This window comes from Notamacropus eugenii, chromosome 5, assembly GCF_028372415.1.
Source record: "Notamacropus eugenii isolate mMacEug1 chromosome 5, mMacEug1.pri_v2, whole genome shotgun sequence".
NCBI lineage: Eukaryota > Metazoa > Chordata > Mammalia > Diprotodontia > Macropodidae > Notamacropus > Notamacropus eugenii.
In genome coordinates this window covers 188460554-188474629 of record NC_092876.1, presented here as the reverse complement: position 1 = coordinate 188474629, position 14076 = coordinate 188460554, and the positions used below count along the sequence as shown (strand labels likewise).

General features: G+C 35.5%; 1 protein-coding gene across 2 annotated transcripts in view; it reads left to right on the top strand.

The window, feature by feature from the left end:
- The window catches only part of MICU2 (mitochondrial calcium uptake 2), a 171960-nt gene extending 158140 nt beyond the window's left edge, over nt 1–13820 (top strand). For both annotated transcript variants that reach the window (XM_072611715.1, XM_072611716.1), the window contains 5 exons: nt 1787–1884; nt 5669–5840; nt 6462–6570; nt 7672–7829; nt 13144–13820. In XM_072611715.1, coding sequence (XP_072467816.1) covers nt 1787–1884; nt 5669–5840; nt 6462–6570; nt 7672–7829; nt 13144–13248 — 642 coding nt within the window. In that variant the 3' untranslated portion in view covers nt 13249–13820. The remainder of the gene's footprint in view (nt 1–1786; nt 1885–5668; nt 5841–6461; nt 6571–7671; nt 7830–13143) is intronic.
- Nucleotides 13821–14076: the final 256 nt, after the last annotated feature.

The window sequence follows — 14076 nt, the reverse complement described above, 5'->3', positions numbered from 1 at the left end:
GGAAGGTAGAAATGAACAAATTATTGGAGAAACTAGAAATAAAAGATTTGTCATTTTTAAAATGAGACTGCTAAAGAATAAATATGTTTCTCCGAACCACATGGAACTTTTACAAAAATTGACCCTGTATTAGGGCACAGAGATTTTGCAAACAAATATAAAAAATAAGTGGATTCATAGGAAAATTCCATCATATTTTTAAAGAAAAATTAGTACCAATAGTACTCAAATTATTGTAAAAAAAATTGTTTCTCAGTTTAGAAAGCACTCTACCAGATTCTTTTATGAGACAAAAATAGTCCTAGTGCCTAAAGGAAGGATAAAGCACAGAACTGTAGATCAGTGTAATTCATGAATGTCAATTCAAAATACTTAAATAAAATCCTATCTAATAGACTATGATGATTGATTAATTGATCCAAGAAATTATTCATCATTACCCAGTTAGATTTATACCAGGGATAAAAAGGTGATTCAACAGTAGGAAAATAATCATAATTAATCTTTTTTTAAAACTACATTATTATCTCAATAGTTGCAGAAAAAGCCTTTGACAAAAATACACCACTCATTTATGCTAACAACCCTAAGCATAGATGCACCTTATCTAATATCATAAAATATATGTATCAAACCAAAATCAAGTCTCATTTGCAATGCCTCAATTGCAGTCCCTCACCTGGATTACATCAACTGACTGGTAATTGGCCTCTCCACCTATCTTTACGATCTTTTTGTTCTAGAATCTAGACCCTGCTGCGAATCTTAATCTCAGATCTGACCATATGACACCCCTGCTCAACTAAGTCCAGTGACTTCATATGTATCTCCAGGATAAAATATAAACTTAAATGTATGACTTTTGAAGTCTCTACAGCCTGCGCCCATCCTGTCTTTTCAGCCTTATTAACATCCCTCCTTCCACCCGCATTCTTTGATTCAGCCAAACTGACCTTCTGTCTTTTCCTCACAGAAGAAACTCCATCTCCCATCTCTGCTTTTACACTTGCCATCTTCCATAACCAGAATACATTGCCTTCTTACCTCTGTCTCTCTCTTAGGGTCCCACTTTTCTTTTAAAATGCAACTCAAACACCACTTTCTACATAAACCTTTTTTCCTGATCCTCCAACTGCTGGTGCCCTCTCTCAGCTAACTTGTATGTAACTACTTTGTTTTATGCATATATATTTTTTTCTCTGTGTACAGACTTGTTGTCATCCATTACTGTGTAAATTTCTTGAGTAAGTATTGTTTCTTTCATTTTAATTGTATCACCAGTACCGGACACACAGCAGGTGCTTCATAAATGCTTGTTGATTGGTTGCTTGATCTTTGAATGTTGTTTGACATTCCACAAAACCTGATCAATTGCTTTGCTACTGTTTTCTTAGAGATCAATACTTATTTAGTAGGGCCTTCATTTCTTCTTGTAAAATTGGAATATTAATACTCACATTACTACCTCACAGGTCGTTACAAAGAAAGCGTTTTGCAACTTTAAACATGTTACAGGAATGTGAGCAGGTAGCAGTGATGGAACAGACAGAAAGTCGGTCTGTTCTTCCAGTTAGTTTTTAAGACTTTAAATTGCCAAGGGGAGAGAGAGAGAGAGACATATACACATGCACTCGAATAGAATGAATGTAAACTCTTTATGATCAGGGAGTTCATTTAAGGACAGTACTGTTCATATGCTTGGTGCTTTAAACGTGCTTGTTTAACTTGAATTTGTTTACATAATTTACATTTATAATTAATAAAAATTAGTAATTTGGTTTTATAGGAACTAGAAGAGGAAGATTCTGGAATTAATACCACTCTTCAGGTATATTTTTTTGGAAAAGAAGGAAAAAAGAAACTTCATTATAAAGAATTTCGAAGGTTTGTATATATTTAGAGAGACTTTGAATTACAGAATGTGATGTTATCAATATTTTTAAAGAAGTAAGTAAATGACTATATCTATTTTAGTTACCCCTAGTAAAACTAGAATACTATGAAATAATATTTGCAGATTTATGTAGCACTTGTTCCTAAAAATTCCATCTATAAAGTATAAAGCTATAGTATCACATTCATGAATCTACATTCATACATTAATCCTTCAGTGACAAAAAAAAATCTATTTTTTAAAAACCATAAAAAGTGAATATGTATTTTCTGCTTTAACAAAATCTTATATATAAAAAGTATATATAAGAAGAACTATTAGGGAGCAGCTGTATACATTGTGTTCCTTTAAGTAGTAAATTCCTAAAACGCATGAATGGATGCAATTTGAATTTATATCACCTTTTCAGGAATATAACTCTTGATTTTAGCAACATTTCTCTGTAATAAAAATTATTAGTACAGTGAGATAAAATATCTGATAGTAAGTAATCAGCATTTTGTTTTGTTTTGTTCGAGTATTATAATAATGCAGAAAATAGCTTCTTTGTGAATAATGTAAAACCAAAACTTTAACTGACATGCCAGCAGTGTAGTTGATAGAGTCCTGGGCTTTGAGTCTTGAAAGCTTGAGTTCAGATCCTACCTTCAGCTCCTGTTAGTTATGTTAACATGGTCAAGTCACTTAACTTCTGTCTTGGTTTCCTGTAGAATAAGAATAATGTACATAATACCTAAGTCAGAGTTATTACAAGGCTCAATTGAAATATGTAAAGCTCTTTATAAACCTTGAAAAAGACTGTTATTATTAGCCTATTTTCATTTTTTGATGGATTTCATGTAGGTTTTCACTTGCATTCAGTAAATCTAATGGTGTTCACTAGTTATCACCCTTTTCTATTGTTTGAAGTGGTTTCTTTGTTCCAAAAGTATTTATCTTTTGACTGTATCATGTGCTCCTAAAATGTCTATCTGCTTCCTTCTTGACAAGGATATGCTCATCTTTCTATAGCTACCTTAGGGTAATAGGCCCTATATTTTTAACTGATTTTTGTTAGGATATTTTCCAAGTCTACTGTGGTCTACTTTACAGTTCCAAAAGTGTACATTAAGATTGGTATTGTGGGGCAGTTCAGTGGCATAGTGGATAGAGCACCAGCCCTGAAGTCAAGCAGACCTGAGTTCAAATTCAGCCTCAGATACTTACTAGCTGTGTGACCTTGGGCAAGTCACTTAACCTCAATTGCCCCTTCCTTCCCCAACCCCCCTCACTTCCAAAAAAAATATTGGTATTATATAGATGTTAATTGTTTTAAGTGTATTCTTGACATTCAGTTGTCATTTCAGGTTGCTAGTAAATCATCTAGTATATTCACCCACAGTACTATGTTTCATGTATCTTGCCTGGAGGTGTGAGAATAATTTACTCAATAATCTACTCAATTTGATCAGTTCTTTGTGATTTAATGTGTGTCAGTGATTGTGTAAGGTAGGATAGAATTAAGTTTGATTTAATTAACACAGTTAGAATAGGAATTATGTAAGTTAGGATTAATTAATTCACTATGTATTGATTATTATATTACTTTTCATTGATTTTTAGGGTAGAGTTATACTATATTATTTAGGCCTGTATTAAGACTTATATTAACTTGTGTATTATTCTTGCTTCACCCCACTCCTATAAAGTACTCTGAGAGCTGTGTTCTAAAAAAAACCACAGTTTCCCCATTTTCTCGGGGGGGGGGGGGGTGTTCCAACCTGATGTTAATAACTACTTGTAGAAAGTCCCAGAGCTCTGGTGACTAAACATTGGTGATTGATGGGCATGTACCTTAGCCAGTTGGAGAGACTGCACTTCTGGAATTTACCATCATTCATTGTACTACATCTTGCTATTTTTAGTAATCTCTCAATGTCTACAAAAACTTGAAGAGTCCAAGAGGAATCCATGACTGCAGAGGAGAGTCTTGTATCCAAATGATTGGGTGCACTGGTCTCCCTGATAAATTGATACCAACTTTTAGCTTTGCCTCACTTTACTAAATACCTACTGTGTGCTAGGTGTTGAGGATACAAATAATGAAATAATCTCTACTCAAAATGAGCTTACATTCCAGTGAGGGAGACAAAGAATACGTATAAAAACATATGCAGTATATATAAAGCTAATAAATACATGGATTTGTGTATACATATGCACACATACAAAACCTATGTTTTACATAGCTAAACATAAGGTAATTAGTGTAGGGGGATAGTGCACTAGTAGTTGGGGGATGAGACAAGGCTTCATACAAAAGAGGAAGACTGAGCTGCATCCTACAGGAAAAGAGGGGCTCTCTAATGCAGGAAAAAATTATTTTAACTGGGAAAAAAGTACTGCAGAACGTTTCTCTGGCAAAATTCTCAAATCCAAGATATATGAGGAACTGATTCAAGTATATAAGAACAAGAGCCATTCCCCAATGGATACCTGTTAAAAGTGAAATGAACAGGAAGTTTTCAAAGGAAGGAATCCAAACTAACAATAAATATATCTTTAAAATGCTCCATATTACTAATAGACACATAATAGTAATAACTAGTATTTATGTAGATATTACTTCATTTAATCTTCCCAACGACTCTGTGAAGTAGGTGTTATTATGGTCCCCACTTTGCAAATAAGGAAACTGAGGTACAGAGAGGTGATTTGTCCAGGATCCCACAGCTAGTAAGTGTCAGAGGCAAAATTTAAACTCAGGCTTTCCTGACTGCAGTTCTTATGCTCTGTCTTCTGTGCTGCATAGAAAATTAAAACAATGTCATACCATACAAAGATTTCAACAGAAAAAAATGACAGTTTTGGGAGGGGCTGTAGTAAAACTAGTACCTTGATGCCTGGAGTTATAAACTGGTCCAGCCATTCTGGAAAGGAATTTGGAACTGTGGCTTAAATAGCCACTATATTGTGCCTGTATTTGGACTCGGCAATACCACCACTAGGCTAAGATCCTCCCCCCAAAAAAAGAAAGAGGAAAAGGACCTATGTGTGCAAAGATGTTTATAGCTTCTCTTTTTTTAGTGACAGAATTAGAAATTAGGAGGTTGTCTATCACTTGGGGAATGGCTGAAATAAAACATGATTTATAAATGGAATGGAATATTATCATGCTGTTAAACATGATTTAGTGTATGAAACAGACTGGAATGAAATAGTCACACATCTGACAATTAATCCCTAGAACTGTAAATGAAGGAATTGTCTTTGAGTTGAAAAATGTGCTGTTTACACATCAATTTTGTTATGTTCACATAGGGAAAACAGCAATACTAGCAACATTTTAAAATAAAATGACCATATATCTTTCAGAGATTTATACTGTCTTTGTGTTGTTTTCAGAATACTTTTGTAAACTGACTTTTAGAATATACTGGGAGAGAAGTACATCATTTATTCTTACCATTTTAGTTTTTTAACAGTGTACATAAGAAGCTCACAAAGTCTTAAAAATCATCCTGATAGTATAATTATTAAACAAAACAGTGGAAAATAACAGCATGGTCATAGATTTTATTATCAGAATGTTCCTTAGGGTTCATTCATGATCTAGTTTCAGGCTCCTTTTTCCAGATCAGGAAATTGAGGCCCACAAAAATTAAGGTACTGGCACAAGGATACCCGAGTACTGGTATCATTTAGCTCTAATTTTCACTAATTTGTTTCAGTACTGAAATTGGATGCCTGACTCAATATCTCTTATATATTGTAATTTTATATTTTCATGCTTAGATTTATGGAAGATCTGCAAACAGAGGTACAAGAAATGGAATTCCTACAGTTTTCAAAAGGTTTGAACTTCATGAGGAAAGAAGACTTTGCAGAATGGTTACTCTTTTTCACAGACACTGGGGACAAAGCTATTTACTGGCAAAATGTGAGAGAAAGGTTGTCAGCAGGAGAGGTTGGTATACACCAATACAGAAAGAGATGGAATAGTCATAACTAAACTGATTTCTCTCCCTAAGATTTCCTTTCAAGTTATCCAGATCTTTTACTTGTTCTTTATCAATATCACAATAATCAAAAATTCTGTTCCTATTTTTCCTAAATTCAAGTTATTGTTTAAATGTATTTACTTTTCAGATATAAATTTTTTTGTCTATTTGTCAGAAATATGACATCTGCCTAATTTAGCAAATCTCTAAGTTGACTTTTTTAAAGCACTATTTTAATTGGACTTTTAAAATCCAATGAACTGTACATGCAAATGAGACCATCTTCAGTGGGCGGGGAAAGGGGAGTGAGAAGGCAAGCAATAGATATAAATGGAAATTAATGATCTCTCTGGCAGCTAGGGATATTATTTCTTTACTTCATTTGTGTTATTAAAATAGCATAAATTAGACTTAATTATAATCAGATCTTACATTTACATAGCACTTTAGTTTTCAAAACAACTCTGAGTTCCATATTTCTATGTTTCTTTTTTATACCCTTTACTTGTTTGATATATTTGTTTCTAAGCCTGAAAACTCTTAACCTATTTACAAAAATTCAATAAATCTAACTTTTTTTTTTTTAGGATATTAGTATGGACGAATTCAAGTCATTTTGCCAATTTACAACCCACTTGGAAGACTTTTCAATCACAATGGAAATGTTTAGTTTAGCTCATCGTCCTGTCAAACTAGGCAAGTAAAAATGCAATCATGAACATTTTTAGTTTGTAAGCCATTCCAAATCCTAGTTCAACCAGATGATTCTTCTCAAAAATCAAACTTATCAGTTAAAATACTGGCTTTTTAATCCAGTTTGTAAGACTCTACCTTACTGCTAATCTGGTTATGTGTGTTTCTGTTTATGTCTTTAAAATTTTATATCTTTATACAGTTATGAAAATTTTTATCTTTAAAAACATTGACTTATGTCAGCACCATATTAATTTTCTTTAAGAAATTTCTCATTTTTTTAGTTATATTTTTCTTAAAAATAAAGTGGGGAATATGTAAAAGTTTATTTGAAACTAATATTAAATGACAGAAAAAATCTTGTCAATCTTATACTGACCATTTTAAATACAAATCTGTGTTGTGAGTATTTCATTTTGAAGTCACAACCCAAAGCATGGGACATGACTACATAAACTGAATTGAATTAAAGAGTAGGAAAGGTAATAAGTATTTATTAAGCACTTACTATGTGCCAGGCACTGTGCTAAGCACTTTTATAAATATTACCTCATTTGATCTTCATAACAACCCTGGGCAATAGATGTTATTATGATCCCAATTTTACAGTTGAGGAAAGAGAAACATACAGGGTCACGTGCCCAGAGTCACATAGCCAGTAAGTGTCTGAGGCTGGAATTCAAGTTTTTCTGACTCCAGGTCGAATGCTCCATCCAGTATGCTGCTTAGCTCTAACTGTTGCAGTGGATCGAGCATTGTCCAAAAAGTAGAAGTTCAGCCAAATACAACTGTAGGTACAGTGACCTCGAATGTATTTTTCAAATTCTCTACATATATTGGAATTTTGTTATGTGAAGTAAAGTTATAACTAATTTGATCATAATAGTGGTTGAAAATTTGAAATTCTAGCAGTTGTCATGCCAAGATTTTCATTATAATGCTATTTGTAGTCATGAGATTTGACATATTTGCAAGCTTACTGGTTTGGACTTTCCATATAATTCAAACTGTTAAACACTGAACCCTGAGGTGGTACTAAATCCCACTTGTGCTGTGTCACCTGTGGGGTCTATATAATGTTCTCTTATGTTTTCTTTTTGTTAGCGGAGTTTAAGAGAGCTGTGAAAGTGGCAACAGGCCAGGAGCTCTCAGACAATATTTTGGATACCGTCTTCAAGATCTTTGATTTAGATGGTGATGATTGCCTTAGCCATGGAGAGTTTCTTGGGGTCTTAAAGAACCGGATGCATCGAGGCTTATTGGTAACAAATGCCAGTTTTTATCTTTAATTTCAAATACATAAAATTATGTTATCTAATCTCAGTTTATGTTATCTAATCCTCATTGCAGCAAGGTAATCCTTTTATTCATCCTAATTAGTTCCCTAGCTCACTCCCTACAGTGGCTATTCCACACTTTCTTTTCTCTTCTTCCACCTCCAAAAGTGTCTTTTTCACACAACCTTCTCAGCTGAGGATCTTGTCTCATACTTGATAAAGAAAACCAAGATACCATTCTCAGTGAGCTCACTCTCCTCCCTTTCCCTCCATCTCACAATCCTTTGATATCATCTACAACTAGTTCTTCCTTTATCCTAGTCTCTGGTTGGGGGAAAAAAGTGGCTCTTTGCCCAAAGTCCAAATATTATACAACAGAGATTTTTAGCTTTGTTGCATACATTATGGATACCTTTGGCAATCTGGTAAAGCATATGGACCTCTCCTCATGTTTTTTTAATGCAGAAAATAAGATACAAAAGATTACAGAGAAAACTAATTATAGTGAAAATTAAAATGTAGTTCTTCCCCCACCCAAGCTCATGAGCACCCTGAAATCAACCCCTGTTCTATATGTCTTCTTGGTCCCATTCCCTCCTGTCTTCTCCAGCAGATTGCCTCCACTGTAATCATTTTTCTTTTTCTCATCTACAATCTTCCACTGTTTACTGCTTCCTGCCCTTCTACCTACAAATGTGCCCAAGTCTCCTCACTAGATCCTCCTGTTTCTACTAGCTTTCATTCTATCTCTCTTTTCCCTTTCTCTTCAAAACCCTCTAGAATCTGGCTTCCTACCTCATTACTGAACTCCTTTCTCCAAAGTCACCAGTGAGATCTTAATTGTCAAATCTAATGTCTTTTTCCTCAGTCTTCATTTTTCTCAACCTCTCTGCAGTATTTGACATTATTGATCTCCCTGTCTTCCTGTATACTCTGTCTCTGAATTTTTGTGAACCTGATCTTTCTCAGTTCTCCTATTTTTTCTTCTCAGTCTCATTTATTGGATAATCATCTATGTCATTCCACTTAACTGTGGGTATTCCCCAGGGTTCTGTCCTGGGTCCACTTCTTTCGTCTCTATCATTTGGTGACCTCCCATGGGTTCAGATATCATATCTGTTCAAATGACTCTCAAATCTGTTTATCCAGCCTAAGTATTACTTTTGAGTTTGAGTTCCACCTCACCAGCTGCCTTTTAGACATTTCAGATTAGATATCCAGTAAGTATCTCAAACTTGACATATCTAAAAAAACTAGTCTTCATCAGAACTTCCTTCTTACTATCCAGGGCACCACCATCCTTCTTGTCATTCATATTCAAAAACTTGATGTCATCCTTGTCTCCTTGCTCTTATTCCACGTTTCCAAAGAACTGTCATATCTTATCATTTCTTCTCAGCGTCTTTCACATATGTTGCCATCCTTCCTCTCATGTAACTACTACCCTTATTCAGGACTCTCACCTGTTGCATGAAATATCACACTAGTATCCTAATTGATCCCTTTGCCTCTACTCTTTTTACATAGCCACCAAATTATTACTTTATATAGCCATCAAAGTGATTTTCCTGAAGCACAAGTCCAATATGTCATGCATACCCCCCACTCAGTAAATCCAGTGACTCCCTATTGCCTCCAGGGTCAAATATAAACTCCTTTCACTGGGATTTAAAATTCACATTTTTACCTCATTCTGTCTTTCTAGCCTTCTTATACTTTATCTTCCTTCAACACATTCAGTGGTACAACCATACTGGCCCTCTTGCTATTCCTGATAGAGCATTCTATCTCATATCTCCATACTTTTGCAATGGCTATCCCCCATACTTAAAAATCTTCCCCTCTTCATCTCTAACTCTTTAAATCTCTGGTGTATGTCAAGACTTAATTAGTTCAGGCCCCACCTTCTGCATGATACCTTTCCTGGTCTACCCTATCTCCCCCAGCATCTCTAGTGCTTTCCCCTCCAAGGTATCTATTTTGGATGTGTTAGATATATATACCTATGCAGGTATATATGCAGGTTGTCTCCTCCATTAGATATGTATTCCTTGGGGGCAAAAGCATTGCCTGGCACCTGGTAGATTCTTATTAAATGCTCATTGATTGATTGATAATTAGGTTAATATTATTAAAATATAATCATAAATATATAGCTATAGAAAATTAAAAATCATGATTTATAAAGGGTTATTATGTACTGTTATTTTAAAAAACTTTTCCTGGATGGGGAAATTATTGCTGTTTTGTTATTTTTGTATACTTGCAAAATCATGCTCACGTATTTTTATTATCTTTACAAAAATGTCAAATGATCATTTAATCAACAAATTCTTTTAAGCGCCTACTATGTGCCAAGCACTGTTCTAAGTGCTGGACATACCAAAAGACAAAAGTCCCTGACCTCAAGGAGCTTACAATCTAATGGGGAGACAATATGTAAACAAGTATATACAAAGAAAACTGTATACAGGATAAATAGAAAATAATTAAAAGAGGGAAGACTTCCTGTAGGCAGTGAGATTTTAGTTGAGGCTTAAAAGAAGCCAGAGGGGTCAGTAGCTACAGGGGAGGAGGAAGAGTGTTCCAGGAATAGGGGACAGCTAGAGAAAATGCCCAGAGCCCAGAAATGGAGAGTTTTATTGATGGAACAGAAAGGTAGAAGGGTGCTAGGTTAAAAGGGCTTTGAATGTCAAACAGAGCATTTTGTATTTGATCCTATAGGCCACAGGCAGTCACTGCAGTGTGACGTAATCAGGCCTGTGCCTTAGGAAAATCACTTTAGTGACTGAATACAGGATAAATTGGAAGGCAGACAGACCCACTGGTAGGCTGTTACAGACAGTTCTCACGTTACATAAGTGGACCAAACCTTTGTATAAAGCAAGTTTTACTTAATACAAATTTGCCCACAGACTGGGGAAGGGAGGGAGGGAAAGAAGAAGACAAGAAGGGGGTCATACCCTTTGGAGGGAGGATACAGTACAGCACACAATTCAGGGGACAGAGAATCAAGAGAAGGAGGAAAAGCATGTGGGAGCCAGGGCCAGACATGGACACAAACAGGAGAGGACAGGCAGCATGTGAAGGAAGGCCAGGGTAGACATGTGGTACCAGAGGGCAGACCCACAGTGGGTGAGTGGTGCAGGGCACAGTTCTCCTTTTTTGGTGCTGAGATCTCAAGATAAGCCCCAATCTGGCCAAGCAATGACTATTTCTCAGAATCTGTTTTTCTGCTTTCCCTAGGAGGGTTTGTTTGGGTTTTTTAAGTGGGGGGTGGGGTGGGGAGCTGAGCATCCAGCAGAGATACAGGAGTGGAGAGAGAGAGAGCACACAGTGCTATACAGTAAAGTTAACAGGGTTTTTTGGAATGAGGGTTTCTTTCAGAATTCTTTAGGGAAAGTTGAATTTGCTTACTGCAAATTTACATAAAATAAGAGCTGTGTGTACAATAAACCAGGTGTGAAGCGATGAGGGCCTCATTAGAAGGGTGGCAGTGTCAGAGGAGAGAGATGAGATTGGCATGCCTTGACAACAGCTTGGCTATTGGGGTGGGGTTGGGGGGTGTTGAGAAACAGTGAGGAGTCCAGGATGACTTCTAGACTGTGCGCCTGAGAGACTAGGAGTATGGTGTTTCCCTCTACAGTAGTACGGAAGGTGTAGGGAGGGGGGAGAGTTTAGAGAAAAAGATAATGAATTCTGTTTTGGACATAGTGTGTTTAAGATATCTACTGGACAGCCAGCTCTAGATATCTGAAAGACAGAGATGCAAGATTGGAGTTTAGCAAAGAGATTGGGGCAGAATAGATAGATTTCAGAAAAATAAGTTCACCATTCTCACCTCACATGCATCCCTCATTCAGCCTGAGATAGCTTACAAGAGATTTTCCATTAGTCCCAATGAAAATCCTTAAAGATAGTAGAAAGGCTGTGTCAAATTTCCTTAACCCTACTATTTCTAATTGTTGTCCAGTTTCCATCCTTTTAATGCAGTTTCTCAAATAAGAGACTGTCCACAGCCATCTTTAACTCTCCTAATACTGGCATCTGATCCTACCACTGCACTTTCCCAAAGGTCATCAGTGAATGCATATCCAAATCTAAAGTTTTTGTCTCCATCCTTATTCTCCTCAGCATTGTGGATCATTTCTTCCTTCTTGAAACTGGCTTCTCCATGAAGAAGAGCGCTCTCTCTGTCCTGCTATGACTTCAGTGATACTTTCTGTCTTCTTCACAGGCTCCTACCTGTTCACATACTGCCTCCCACTCCCTCTCTTCCCCCCATGTAGGTATTTCTTAAATAATCCCTGTTTTTCTCTAGTTACACTCCCTTAAAAAAATTTATTTTCTGTCATGACTTTGTCACCTCAGTGGCTCTCCAATTCATATCTTGAGTACCACTATTTCAAAAAAGTTCTAGAAATACAGAAGACCCTCCAGATTCATAGTTTCAAATATTTTCTATGTACTTTGACATGAGTTAGATTGTCTCCTGCTCATGGCCTTGTACTTCCTTTCATCCTTTCATTCTGGATACTACTGCCACTGCTACTGTTGCCAGTCTTGAATCCAGGGCAAGTACTTCTTGTTAAAAAGAAACCTAATAAACCCTGAAGAAAGGTTAAGATCTTAGTGAATCTGTCTCCACATTGTAAGATGAATTGAGAGTATTGAAAAGCTTAGGACTTTTTAAAGAAAATGAATAACTATCTGAAGCATTTTGCATCAGGAACACATACTCTCATTTGAAATATAAGTAAACTTGTCTTCAAGGCCTTATGTGACCTTCTAGGTCCCAGAGTGCAGCCTTTTGACTGAGTCCAAGTTTTACAGAACAAATCCTTTTATTAAAGGAATCTATTCTGTGAAGTGTGGATTCAGTCAAAGTGCCACACCTGAGGATCTTGAAGGCCACTTGTAGCCTTGGGGCTGCGGATTCCCCATCCCTGCTCTTGATCTTTTCCACTAAGTTTAGGAAGAGTGTGCCATATTTCTAGTTATCACCCGAAAGTTTCCACTTAGGATATTACTGCTACCTCCGATTCAGCATATCCAGTATTAAAGCCATGAATTTCCTCCTCAAAATAGCTACCCTTTCCAGCTTCTCTATTTCTCTCATTAGCTCTGAAACTTCTAGTCCACTAGGCTTGAAACCTTGAACCCCCTTGACTCCCTTTTTCACTAGAGATTTGTCCATACCTACAAAATGATCAGGTTACACATAAAGAATATTTAACTTTAAATGAAATACTTCAATGAACATTAAATTATTAAATTATGCTTTTGCTGTTGTAAACAGGAACCACAGCAGTCAGGCATGCAAGAATACTGGAAATGTGTGAAAAGAGAAAGCATCAAAGCACTAAAAGAAGTCTGGAAAGAAACTGGAAAAAGCTATTTTTAAAAACAAAAAAAACAAAGGTAGTGGGAATTCTAGTGTTTCAAATAATCAGATGTTATATTTTTAAATGCCTGATGTTTATGTTATTAAGTCCTATTCATTAATGTATTTGCAAGAGACTTGCCTTCTAATTATAAAATTTTAAAAAACTAATCAAGTTTCATCAAGGAAATCTTTTTTTTCTTTTACTAGGAAATCCTGGAAGTTTGCAAAAATGAATTTTAGACTTGTTAAATTCTAATCTAAGATTAAATTGTTTTCTATTCTCAGGCTTAAGAACATGATATTTGTAGTGGCCTCTAATTTTGTTGATAATGACAGTACAATTGGGTAATTGAAAGCAAGAGAAGTATTTGTGGAGATAAATATATGTCTACTATCACGCTCCAGAAACATAAAATCCAGAATTAAAAGACTGAGTCAGAAACTCAGTACAAGTTTTCTAGTCTCTATCTTAGGAATCTGCTGTATTTTTTATTTCTGTTGTGGGTCTGAATATGTTCTCTTCATACATTGATAAAAACAATCAGTATTTGAATTAGAATCATAATAAAGTATTTATCAAAAATTGTGAACCAAGTGCTTGATTTTCCACATATTCTTTACAACTGCAAAAAAGAGTGGATAATCTAAGAAAAATTTTAAAACAATGCTTATTTACTCTAAAATATTTGATTCATCTTTTAATTTTTTTATTTTAATGCTATTCACTATAAATTATGTAGGAATGTATATGTTTTCATTTTAATTCCTCCTACTTCTTTGCTTCCTAAAAATACGCTAAGTCCTCTAGAGGCAATAAACTATCCTTTGAGGAGGTGTCAAGAAAGA